This window comes from Phyllostomus hastatus, unplaced genomic scaffold (assembly GCF_019186645.2).
Source record: "Phyllostomus hastatus isolate PE091 unplaced genomic scaffold, TTU_PhHast_1.1 phas_contig_113, whole genome shotgun sequence".
NCBI lineage: Eukaryota > Metazoa > Chordata > Mammalia > Chiroptera > Phyllostomidae > Phyllostomus > Phyllostomus hastatus.
This window is the reverse complement of record NW_025333530.1, coordinates 13,489,131-13,502,795: the sequence shown is the minus strand read 5'-3', so window position 1 is coordinate 13,502,795 and position 13,665 is coordinate 13,489,131. Positions and strand designations below refer to the sequence as shown.

The 13,665-nt window shown below is 41.3% G+C and overlaps 1 protein-coding gene and 1 pseudogene across 10 annotated transcripts in view; both read right to left on the bottom strand.

The window, feature by feature from the left end:
• Nucleotides 1-7,314, bottom strand: part of CEP164 (centrosomal protein 164) — a 76,821-nt gene extending 69,507 nt beyond the window's left edge. For 9 of the 10 annotated variants that reach the window (XR_006785604.1, XM_045838248.1, XM_045838315.1 and 6 more), the window contains exons 1-2: nucleotides 7,186-7,290; nucleotides 276-378 (exon numbers count right to left, since the gene is read on the bottom strand). Coding sequence is in view for 9 of the 10 variants with exons in the window: in XM_045838248.1 (XP_045694204.1) it covers nucleotides 276-357 (82 nt within the window). In the remaining variant the exon portion in view is untranslated. Of the gene's footprint in view, nucleotides 1-275; nucleotides 379-7,185 lie in introns of all 10 variants that reach the window. The other variant, XM_045838242.1, reaches the window with a different exon arrangement.
• Nucleotides 7,315-12,811: 5,497 nt separating this feature from the next.
• Nucleotides 12,812-12,923, bottom strand: LOC123820057 (annotated as a pseudogene).
• Between the last annotated feature and the right edge of the window lie 742 nt (nucleotides 12,924-13,665).

Below are 13,665 nucleotides of genomic sequence, written 5' to 3'. Positions count from 1 at the left end.
TCTGTCACAACTACTCAATATTGCCCTTGCAGCATGAAAACAGCCATAGCTAATACGTGAACAAACAAGTATGGCTGTTTTGTAAATAAAACTTTATTTACAAAAACAAGCAACAGGCCAGATTAGGCCCATGGGCTACAGTTTGCCGATGCTTATCTAACCCAAATATACTGAGCAACCTTGTACATATACCATCTTTTCATCAGAAAACAAAAATAAATCAGAGATAATTCCTGCCCTCAAAGAACAATGACAATCCACCCCAGGCCTCTCACCTTGCTCACTGGGGATGTAGGTTTCATCATAATCTTCCTCTAGAACCAGCTGGTCTCCTATGCGGACAGGTCTTCCGGCCATGATTGGTCTGGGCTCAAATGCCTAGATACCAGAGACCCCCACCCAAAGAGAAAATCAGTGAGTCATCTGAGAAGAGAAAAAGTTGGAGCTGACCCTTCAAATCAATTTTGCTGGGAATTTTCCAGATGCTAGGAAGCACTCACATCTTATGGCTCCGTGCCTGGGAAAGTTCCCTGAAACACATCTCCCAAAGTCCCAAAGGCTTGCAGAAGACTCGGTGGACCACAGGAGATCTGCAAATCCAACTCTCTCAAGAGATTGACTTCCTATCCCTCAAATGGAGACCTGGACCCATAGCTACAAAACCCTAGTGACCAAAATAACTAACAGCACATCGCCCCTCCACCATATACCAATATGGCCCTAGTGTGGTCAGTGTCTCAGCACATAGCCCTATTTGCATGTCCCTATTTACTATAACAATGCCCTCAGGGAGCTTACACTCTGGTGGAGGTGGCATATAGAACCTCAATAGTAGTACTAGGCAAAAGAGAAAAACACATCCTGCTCTGAGAGTACTGAGAGAGAAGTAATAACACATTCCCACTGAAAGGATGAAGAAAGGCTTTATCAAGGAGCTGGGTACCAAAGGCTAACAAGAGGTCTGACAGTAGACAGAGCTATTCTAAGCAGAGAGAACATCACGTGCAGATAGATGCTCTCAGTGCTGGACACCAGCACCCAGGGCAGGGGCTGGGGTGAAAAGCCAGGTTAGGGTCTGGTCCATGCTCAAGATCCTTGACTCTGCCCTGCAGTACAGGGGCAGGGGGGCGTCATTGCCAGTTTTGTTGAAAGAAAGTGACACACAGTGGCCTTTTCTTAGAATGAGAACTCTGGCAGGAGTGGCACAGCTAGATTAGAGAAATGAGCCTGGTATCAGGAAAACCACTAAGAGGGCTTAAACTAGGCCAGAAGCAGTGGGAATGGAGAAGAAGGGACAGATGCAAGGGATGCTTTGATGTAATTGAACTAGGACATGAGGGGAAAGAGTGGAAAGGAATCCAACTTGAATCCAAGGTTTCCAGCTTCAGGGACAGGATGGTGCCAAATTCTTCAACTGACAATCTGGTACGCTTCCAGAATTGCTCCCCCTTTCCCATCCCTACTCCTGTACTACCTCAGGACCCCAAGGTCACACTGATCCTCCCCTACGGCAGCTCCCATGCTGGAGCCCCATGACACAGAGACAAGTCACCCTGTAAAGTGGCTGCTGTGGCCACTACTCTAAGTGTGTCCCCCATCTGAGGAGGTGTCAGCCACACCATGTGACCAACAGGAGTATGGAGGAGCAGGTCCTGGCCTCTCCTGTAGCAACAACCTCTTTAGGAAGCTGTCACTGTCCTACCTGTAGCAGCAGGCATGACACAGTTCTCTGAAAGCAGAAAGACCCTGTCATCAAAAGATCAGAATGTGGCCTGCAATGAGTGCTCAGGACAGGACCGGATCTGGTCAGTCTGAATCTGTCCCAAGATTTCTAGAGAGGGACCCTGATAAAAGGCATGGGATCTATGAGGGATCATTACCGAGGCCTGCTCTGCACTCTGACAGCTGAGAGATGGGCAAGGGATGTGTCTTGCCTTAAGACTCACAAGAAATGGTTCCCTTTGTCAGTCCTCTGGACCCAAGGGAGCAAGGCTCTGCCACCTCTTATTCCCACCATGATATCTCCAAGCAGTAACCTGGGGCAGCACCTCAGGAAGAAATGCTAAAGGAAGAAGCATTCTTCTCTGCAGTACATAAGACCAAGTGGGAATCTGGCCTTACCATCAGAACCTGTTAACGCCCTGTGAACATAATGCTTCAGCCTCTGCACACAGTCAGAGATGGGTAGGGCCACTGACCCTGAAAGCAGAGCCGAAAAGCACTGGGAACAAGGGCAGGAGACATGGCTTAAGGAGTCTTTAATCCTCTGATTTGGAGAAGAGAGGGAAGGGGAAGGATCCCTGGGAGGGAAGGATCAACAGTAGACTGAACATCAGACTGGACACTATTCAATACAATAGGCAGTGATCTGTACCAGGCATTGTATCAGTTATCTCAGAGAATTTGAGAAGTTCTGCATTAGAGAAGAATAGCCCAATCCTAGACACATCACACTTCTAGAAAGCATGGGCAGGTAAATCTCTGTCCTTGTTGGCAAAGAGTCTAATTAGCTATATAGATAGCTATCTATATATAACTATTTAAAGGTCAGAAAGACTCCGGATAATCTGAATTCATGGATCACTCCAGTGTCAAGCAAACCTTGTGCCGGAAAAAAATTAAAATAGGGGTGGACTGTATTCTACCTTCTTTCCTCACCTTGCCTGGCTTCAGAAAAGATGTGGGTAAGGACAGGGCCAAAAGAATAGGAACTGTAGAATGAGGGAGGTAGTGGGAAGAGAAACCATATTTATTTAATGGCTACTAGAGATCATTTATTTACTCAAGAACTATTTATTGAGCTAAGCTTATTTATTGCTGGGCACTAAAGATGCAATGGTGATAAAAACCAATTCAGCTGCTACTCCCCTGGAGCTACAGTGTAGTGGAAAAGGGTGACAAACCAATCAAAAAGTCACAGATCAATGTATAACTATAAATTAGTTAAGAACTCTGGAAGAAATAAGCCTGACTTAAATAAAGCCTATGCTGAGAAGTGAAGGACAAGGAAGTATTCACTAGACAAAAACAGAGGAACAGGTGTTCTAACAGAAGCAGCAGCATGTGCAAAGGCCCTTCAACAAGAAATAACACCAAACATGGCTGGAGATGATGCTGAGGAGGTGGGTGGAAGCCAGGCCATACTGAGAAGTTGGCCTTTGTAAAAAAAAAAATTTTTTAAGCTGGGAAAGAGTTTTTGTTAGATAGACATTTTGAAAAGATCTCTCTGGCAGCCATTGGGAATACAGACTGGAATGGAAGCCAGATTGGAAGCAAGAAAATCAGAGTTGCTTCACAGACATTAAAGTGGGAAACCATGAGCTAGTCTGAGACAGATAATGATAACTTGGCTAGAGTGGTAACAGAGAAGATGAGATATCTAAGAAAGCAGCCCTGAGATCTGCTATTGCAAATACATGTCATGTGTCCTAACATTTCTTTCCAAGGCTGAGATTGTGAGGGACATCACTAGACACTCAGAGTACCCTAGACATGTCTTCAGAACTATCAATATTATACTCCATGTAGCCCTGGCTGGTGTGGCTCAATGGATTGAGTGCCAGCCTGCAAACCAAAGGGTTGCCGGTTCAATTCCCAGTCTAGGGCACATGCCTAAATTACAGGCCAGGTACCCACCCAGTGGGGGATGCACAAGAGGCAACCGTGCATTGTTTCGATCACTTTCTTTCTCCCTCCCTTACCCTCTCTAAAAATTAAGAAATAAAATATTTTTTAAAAAATCATACTCTAGCCCTGGCTGGTGTAGCTCAGTGGATTGAGCGCGGGCTGGGAACCAAAGTGTCGCAGGTTCGATTCCCAGCCAGGGTACATGCCTGGGTTGCAGGCCATAACCCCCAGCAACCGCACATTGATGTTTCTCTCTCTCTCTATCTTCCTCCCTTCCCTCTCTAAAAATAAATAAATAAAATCTTTAAAAAAAAAAAAAATCATACTCTGTGTAGCACTTACCAACAGATCAGTTGAAATCTGATGAGTCTTATTTGCCACCAGGCCTGAAACCTTGTATGAGCCACAACAATTATAGGGGAGGGGTCATCCAATTGCACTTATCCATCTCCTGCCAATCCCAGAATCTAGCCAAAAATAAATTTTTTAAAAAGTGGCTCATACACCTCCTCCAGGAAGCCTTCCTTGGCTAACCTCAGCCCCTCCCATCAACTCATAACCTCCTCAGCAGTAAGAACACAGTTTTCATATGTTCATAAGCATATTACTCCTAATATTACTTTTTTCATGGAAATGTGTTCCACCTCTCTTCTTAAACCACAAACTTATGAGGACCACGGCTCCTCCACCCTCTGCATTTTCTGACCAAGCACAAAATAAGGTATATAAACTGTAGGAGCTCTGTCTCTGTTATACACCATTAGCATAGAACCAAAAAATCTCAAGAGTCAAAAAAAAAAAAACAACCCTGTAAGAACTTTGGTCTAACTACCCCTCCCACGCCATATTTTTCCTCTCTATGCATTACGGGCCACACAGTACAGTGGCTGAAATACCAGCTTTGGGGCCAGAAATACCTGAATTCAAATCCCAGCTCTCTTGCTTACCAGCTGCATGACCTTAGACAAATTAGGCAAGGTCCTTCACCTCTCAAGGTTTCAATAACCACATGTGTATAATGGAAACAATCATGATAATCTACATCAAAAAGTTATTTGAGGATGAAATGAGGTACTTCTTATAAAGTACCCAGCATAGTCCCTAGTACACAATACATGTTAAACTGATGTTACTGCCAATTCCACAGTTAGATAATTATTAACTATGAAAAGGTCTTTCCCATATTAAGCCAAAAATCTGTTTCTAAGAAACTTCCTCCCATTTGCCTATTCTTCCCTCTGGACTTAAAGAGAGCACCCAAGGCTTATCTACTCCAAGCTAAGTATTCCTTTCCATTCAATACATGCCATTGTTCCCCAATCCCTCAACATTGTGGTAACCTTCCTAGAATGCTGTCTGATTTGTCAGCATAGCCAAAAAGTTTTGGACATCAGAACACGAACAAAGCATATACACTCATATGCACGATTAGGGATCCCTGCATATTATTTTGTCCTCCCTGCTTGAACAATTATAAAGAAAGTTCAACTCAGGAAAAAAATTTACCATAGAAGGCCTTGGGGAGAAAGCAGAAGATAGTTGATTATGTAGTGGCAATAAGCACAGGTTTTAGAACATTCTTGGATTTAATCTGAGCTCTACAACTACCAGCTGAGTAGGATGCGTGTTTCCTCATCTGTAAAATGTGGATAATAACAATACCTATTTCAAAGAGTTGTGAATTATATGATTCAATACATGTAAAATAGTTAACATAGTAAGATCTAAATAAATGTCAGTTGTTATTATTATTCATTCTTCTAAAAATATTTTATTGTTTTATTTTTTGATTTGTGAGAGGGGAAGGGGGGGAGAGAAACATCGATGTGAGAAACATCGGTCAGCTGCCTTCTGTATGCGCCCCAACTGGGGACCTAACCTGCAACCTAGGCATGTGCCCTACTGGGAATCGAACCAGCAACCCTTCAGTTTGTGGGACAACGCCCAATCAACTGAGCCACAGCAGCCAGGGCTACAATCACATTCTTAAAGGGCTTATTTTTGCATTGTTCCAGAAGACAGATCCGGTATGCAGGCATATAAGTTAAGGCCATTCACACACTCCGTAGCCAGTTATTGAACACCAACCACAGGCAGGCACTGTGCTCACTATTAGGGCTGCAAACCTGACTACACATGGGCTTGAACTCAGCGTAGCCTAGCTGGGAAGCCAAACACACAAACACATGACTGTATAATATGTTAACCACATTAAGGGAAGTAACAAAATACAATGGGACACAAAAGTAAGAGCAACTAACCTTATTTTGCAAGAGGAGGGAAAGCATTACAGATAAGAGGACCATTGAAATGGTTCTTGAAGGATATGCAGGAGTGCACCAGGATAAGGGAGTAAGGGAATTTAAGGCAGAACAAACAGCATGCACAAGGCAAAGAAGAAAAAGAATACAGTGAGTACAGAGAATTCATTACAACAAAAGCTGACACTCCCTGAACACTTCCTCTGTTCCTCAAACTATACTAATGCTTTATATACATCACCTCATCTTATCCTCTTAGCTAGGTAGATTGTTATCCCCATTTTTCAAATAAAGAAACTGAGTCTCATAAAGTTTAGAAACACATTGTCCAAAGTCTCACAGCTAGTAAATGACACAGCAAAACATGCATACAGCCACATCTATGTGACTCCAAAGTCAGATCTAACCACTCTGACACGACCAGAGTGCAAGGGACAACCAGAAGGTGGCAGAGGAGAGAGAGAAGGTGGCCTTCATCTACAATGGAAGGCAAGGAGCACATTATAAAGCGCTGTATCGTGTACAGGATGGGGAGTTGTTGCAGGATTTCATGACGGCTGTGTAAGAACTAATCAGAGGAGGGCAAGAACGGAGGCAGAGGGACCACTTAAAAAATTATCCTGAAGGCATAGGCAAGAAATTATGAAATTAGTGGCTGTGAGAATAGAAAGGAAGGGCTTATCATGGATATTAGGAGAATAACAGGGCGTGATGTCTACAGCAAGTGAGGGAAGGAGAGGTGGGAAATCAGAGCACTTAAGCCAGTATCCTGTTCCCTGTTACCTTTTCATTTTTACACCCTGCCCAACAGCCTCACCTGGCATACGGCCTAGACTGCTGGAAATACCCAGCAAGTATGTTTGCTGCATACATTAGATGAAGTTCAGGTGCAGATTTGGCTAAGTGAATGAAGTCCTTCACTGAAACATGAACTATAAGAGGAGGAACAGAGCTGGAGGATCAGGAAGGTTAGGGAAGGTGCAGTTGGGGATGATCAGCAAGCGGGACTGACCTCAGGAGTCTGGATGGAGCTAGTGTGGGGAGTCACCATTAAATAGATAGAACTGAACCTCTAGGTGAAATCGCTGCCTGGCCAGCAATCGGCCTAGGGTCCCTTTCGCCACTCGGAGAGATTCTGGATGGATGCACACTAGTCTGGCCGTTACTTTTTCACTTCTTTCTTCAGTTCTCGCCCACGCTCGTGCACATCCCGCTCGTTGGCACACGATGAGTGCCTCGACTCCCCCGCTTCCCTCCTTTCCTCACCACCCAAGCCCTCCCTCAAGGATGTCCTCACCTGTCCCTCACCCCGGAAAGTTCTGGGCGAGGGTTCCCGGGTCTGCGCAGCTTCCCCAGCACCACCCGGGATTCCCAGCTTTCCCGCTTCCAGGGACGCCGGGGTGTTGCCCCGCAGCGGTCCGCAACCACTTCCGGGAAGGGTATAACCTAGCAACTGAGAGTCCCGCCTCTACCCGGAATCAATAGGTCACAGAATGAGAGTTCTGGCATTGGATTGGTTAGATATCCCATCGGATCACGGAAGAGTGTTGCACGTTTACCGTTGCACAATGGTAGCTGTAGTCCAATACAGTGGATGTGGATCGCAAGGGGTTAAAAGAGAGCTCTGAATTTAGACATGAGGGTAATTTCTTGGGGACAGGAAAGGGAGGTTCACAGTATTTAGGGAAACATGAATTAACTAAGGCAATGTATTGCTCCTCATTTTTTAGTAGTGTGATTTAATATCAGGTGAACAATACACTAATTATGAATAGTGAACCCATAAGCTGCTAATAAACACATGTGAATAAAAGGTAATGGAGACCCCCCCAAAAAAAACAACTATGGGACATTTACATAATGGAATACTACTTGACCTATAAAAAAGAAGGAAGTTTTACTCTCTGCAACAGTATGGAAGAACCTGGAGAAGATTATGCTAAGTGAAATAAGCCAGTCAGAGAAAGACATTTACCATGTGATTTCATTTATGTGGAATCTAATGAACAAACTGAACAGATAGGCAAAGTAGAAACAAACTCATAGAGAGCAGGCTGACAGCTACTAGGGGGAGGGATTGAGCAAAAAGGAAAAAGGACTCATGGACATGGACAACAATGTGGCAATTGGTGGGGGCAAGAGGGTCAAAGGGGACTAAATGGTAATGAAAAAATACGATTAAAAGATCATTTTTTAAAAAAACTGGCTCTCTTGTGCTATGATTAAATCAATGAGCACCTGACCAGGAGTTGTAAGACTAGTTTCTACTATCTTTTCACCAGAGCACAGGCTCAAAATGGGGATAATATCTGTCATAACAGTTTCAAAGAGACTCTTGAAGAGGAAAAAGAATGGCACAGTGTGTAGCCACTCCACACACCCTCTGCCAGAAAAGGGTTGCTACTAATATAATTCCAAAGAGCTTTAGTTTTGCTTACACAGGAGACAAATCTTCCTTTCTCTCATACGTCCTCAACCTCCTAGAGATGGTAAGAGTAGCACAGACAGCTCTGGCCATTATCAATCAAAAAACTAGGGAATGGGAAAGTTAAGAGATGTTACTAGTAGAAACATCTAGAGAATGAAGCACCTGAAGAAGCTTCTGGTAAGTTCCATTGTGAAGATGTATCAGGCTCCCACTAACTCCTGAAACGAATCCCAGCACCAATCAGAGGTGATTCCAGAATGAGGAAATCAGGTGGTTGTTCCTGTACATCCCAAACCAGATATCCAGAATGTAGACCTCATGTTTAACTTTAAACTGCCATATTTCTGTGGCAGTTCTGCCTATACTTCCTTTATTCTGCCTGCAGATGAAAAATCATTGTTCCCCCTTCCTCTCCACACTGCTTAAAAGTTTTTCAGAGGCTAACAGGACCAGCCACGGTAGGGACTAGAAGGGTTCACCAGTTTAGTCATCACAGACATTGCACAAAACAGGGATTTAAAAAAAACATTTTTAAACTTAGTCCCAAGTCCAAGAACTTGCAATCAATTTGGTTGACTTCAATATCCATGGAAATTCTTAATTTCTGTCCCTTAGCATGAGTCCCTTACTCTCTCATGGGCAGAACTAAAAAAATAAGGGTCTATGGAGTTAATGGGATTAACCCTACGCAGATAAGCAGTTTGCATTTTATCATATTTCCATATAGGTTTGTACTCAGAAATGCAAACCAATTTTTAAATGCCCTTAGGCAAACAATTAAGAAGGCAAGTCTTTGGCAGGGAGGGGGGGTTGGGGGGGCACAAAAAGGACATACCAGCAGATGTGCCAGTAATATGCCCAACAAGTGAGGAAGATAAACTGAGAATTTCACACAGTAGGTTATTTTCTGCAGCCAGGGATGAACATTTAGGGGTCATTTTTCAAAGATGGGGGAAGAAAAAAATAAATTAGTCTCAAATTTTATGCCCTATCCCCAGGTCAGAAATTCCACTGTTAAAATATTTCTACTTTTTCATACTATTTGATTATAATATACAAAATAATGACCCACTAAATTAGAAAGAAAAACACTCATTAATCCTACAATTGAAGAGGAAGGGACAAGCAAAGGAACACAAATAGAGGACTCATGGTCACAGACAATAGGGAGAATTGATGGTGGGAGTAGGGGGAGATGGGGTAGGGTGAGCAATAGGGAAAAAGGTGAGAACATTGTTACTAAACAACAATAAATTGAAAAAAAGTGAAATGTTCCCACCACACTTTCTATCCAGCTTATATAAAATCACAAACTGCCTTCCCACGTCCCTTCTCTACTTTATTTTTCTCCATAGAACATATAACCATCTAAAATACTGTCTATTTATTTCTTTATTGTCTGTCTCTCTGTATGAGAATGTAAGTTGCATGATGGTAGGAATTTTGTCCATTTTATTATTGTATCCACAGCATCCCAAACAGTGCTTAGCATCTAGTAAGCACTCAAGAGACATTTGCTGAATGAATGAATGAATGAATGAGCAAATGAAAGAGGACATGAATCCCACACTTTAGAGAAAACTGCTATGAACATTTTGCTTCTTATCTACCAGACCTTTTAAGGTTTATACATACATTTATATCACATGTAGATACTTCTTAATTTTTACAGAAATGAGATCATAATGTATATGTTGTTCTACATGTTCTTTTTAAATATATGTTATTGATTGTGCTATTACAGTTGTCCCATTTTTTTCTCCCCTTTATTCCCCTCCTCCCTGTACCCCCTCTCCCACCAGCATTCCCCTAACTTAGTTCACATCCATGGGTTGTTCATATAAGTTCTTTGGCTTCTCCATTTTTCATACTATTCTTAGCCTCCCCTTGTCTATTTTGTACATAACATGTATGCTTCTTATTCCCTATACCGTTTCCCCCATTCTCCTCCCTCCCCTCCCACCTGATAATCCTCCATGTGATCTCCATTTCTGTGATTCTGTTCCTGTTCTAGTTGTTTGTTTGTTTTTATTTTTGTCTTTTTTTTAGATTCAGTTGTTGATAGTTGTGCGTTTGTTGTCATTTTACTGTTCATAGTTTTGATCTTCTATTTTTTAGATAAGTCCCTTTAACATTTCATATAAGGGCTTGGTGATGATGAACTCCTTTAACTTGACCTTATCTGGGAAGCACTTGATCTTCCCTTCCATTCTAAATGATAGTTTTGCTGAATAGAGGAATCTTGGGTGTAGGTCCTTGCCTTCCATGACTTGGAACACTTCTTTCCAACCCCTTCTTGCCTGCAAGGTTTCTTTTGAGAAATCAGGTGACAGTCTGATGGGCACTCCTTTGTATGCAACTGTCTCCTTTTCTCTTGCTTCCTTTAAAATTCTCTCCTTATCATTAATCGTGGGTAATGTAATTGTGATGTACCTTGGTGTGTGTTTCTTTAGGTCCAACTTCTTTGGGACTGTCTGTCTTTTTCCTTTGCCAGATTAGGGAAGTTCTCCTTCACTATATTTTCAAATAAGTTTTCAATTCCTTGCTTCCTTTTCTCCTTCTGGCATAGCTATGATTCAGATATTGGAACATTTAAAGCCTCTCCTCATTTTTTTTTAATTCTTCCTTCTTCATTCTGTTTTGGTTGAATGTTTCTTTCTTCCCTCTTGTCCAAACCACTGATTTGAGTTCCAGTTTCCTTCCCTTCACTGTTGGTCCTCTGAACATTTTCCTTTATTTCACTTTTCATAGCCTTCACTTTTTCCTCTGTTTTGCAACCATACTCAACCATTTCTGTGAGAATCTTTATTACCAGTATTTTGAACTGTGCATCTGATAGGTTGGCTATCTCTTCTTTGCTTACTTGTATTTTATCAGCTTTGATCTGTTCTTTCATTAGGGCCATATTTTTTTGTCTCGATGAGCCTGTTACATAGTAAATGATGGACCCTTAGGTATTCACCAAGCAGGGCAATCCAGGCCTCTGCATTGTGGTGCTGTATGTGGGAGAGGGGGTCTGAGAGGGAACAATGCTGCTTGCTCAGCTTTCCACTGACTTTCAGTCACTTCCCCTGCTACCCAAAAGCAAATGGGGCCCTTCTGGTGCTGATTCCCAGGTAGGTAGGTTTGTATATGTTCTAGGACCCTGTGGGTCTCTCCAACAAACTCTCCTGTGAGGCTGGGAGTTTCTCCCACCACCTCAACCCCCACAAGTTCTTTTGGTCAGAGCTTTTGAGGCTTTATTTCCCCACACTGGGACCCTGCATTATGTGGTCTGTCTCACTCCCTAGTTGTTCCTCCCGGTCTATCCTCATGCAGATGTGGGACCACCTGGTCTTCCAGCCACCTCATTGCCATGAGTTTTCTCTGGTCCTGGCTGCCCATCTCTGCCCCTCCTACTAGTCTGGATGAATATTTCCTCTTTAACTCCTTGGTTGTGGGACTTCCATACAGTTTGATTTTCTGGAAGTTCTGATATTTTTTGTATCTAAATTTGTTGTTGTTCTTCTTTTGGTTGTGTGAGGAGGCAAAGTGTATCTACCTATGCCTCCATCTTGGCCAGAAATCTACAACATGCTTTTTTCATTTAACATTTCATAAACATCTTCCAAGGTAAGGTTCATAAGAAGTTACTCCATTCTTTATAATGGTTAGGTAGGATTCCATTCAATGAATGTCTCATTCTCTTACTGATAATAATTTATTTTGTTTTCAAAGTTTGACTAATGCACACATGCTGAAATACTGTTATTTTGCTGCATAGTATTTTAGCATTGACATTGCTCAAAGAGTATGTTTTTTACATTTTAATAGGCATTGCCAAATTTCTCTCTAAAAATGGATTAATTTACAGTCCAACCAACACCTTCAGTAATACCACATATTACCAATTTGAGACACAAACTAATAATAACAACAATAATAATGCTATCTAAGTGTTCTTTTAATTTCATTCTTTTACTATTAGTGAAGATGAACTTTTTCCCATGTTCATGACCTTTTGAATTTTTTCTATTAATTACCTGTTTACATTATTTGTTCATATTTCTACCAGGTTGTTTGAGGTTTGACTTATGGAAGTTCCTTGTATGTTAGAGACATTTGTGTGTTGTTCCATTATGTAACAAATGTTATGTTCTAGTCTGTCACTTATCGTTTAACTTTGTCAGTCATTTTTCTCAGAAGTTATAATGGTAACAACACTAATAGCTAACTTTCATTGAACATTCACAATATGCCAGACACTGTTCTTTGTGATTTACATGGACAATCTCATTTAATTTATACATTATGAAGTATGAATTATTGTTACTACTTTTTACAAATGAGAAAATTGAGGCATTGGGGGATAAGTGACTTGCCTGGGTTCTCTCAGTTACTAAAGGCAGAACCATAACTGAAATGCTGGAAGTCTGATTCTACAGAAGTTTTAAAAACTTAACTGGTTAAGCCTGTCCATTAAAAAAAAAACTTCTGAGTTTTGTTAGAGAGACCTTCTTCAACATAAGAATATTAAATATTCTTCTATTTTTTCTGTAGTTTTCAATGAGCAATAATTGTGCCTTGGATAAACCTCATTGGCTACAATACTGCCACTGCCCAAAGCTTTGTTTCTGTAGTTTTATTTTTAATGTTAAGCACTTTGATCTATGTGGATTTTATTTTTAGATAAGACAGGGATTTTATTTTCTTTCCTTCCAAATGGATAGCCACTTGTCCCAACAACAGTTATTGAATAATGTATTTTCCCTCTGATATGAATTCCAGCTTTATGTATACAGAATTTCCATATATACAGTGATCTATCCATTTTTAATTTTTAACTTGTGCCTAGTCACTTCATTGGTTAGAATTTTCTGCCCATAGAATATAATTTGCAAATAATGACTCCTTTGCTTTCTGATGTTCATAGCACTTGTTTCATTTTCTCATCGTTTGAGTTAGCTAAACTGGCCTAAACTGTGTGGGATAAGAGTAGTGATAGTATCCTTCCCTTTCCTAAGCCTGATTTTGATGGGAATAACTTTAGCCTGTTCCTATTATGTGTTCTATGTTTTTCTGTTACTTTGTTTAAGATGTTTTCCCTTAGCTTTTATCAGAAGGACTACTGGATTTTAACAACAGTTTTCCACATTTGATAAATAATATGTTGATATAATCATATGGCTTTTCTCCTTTAAGTTATTAGAGCTCCAAAGCTTTTCAGTTTTAAGCTCTTACCAATTAATTTACAGATACTTTTAAAGTGATAACACTTTAAAGCTTACATAGCCATTCATCCCTAGTCTGACTGACAGCACAGAAATCAGGAGGGTCTCCAGAATTCACAGCATCTGGAGTGGAGGTAAG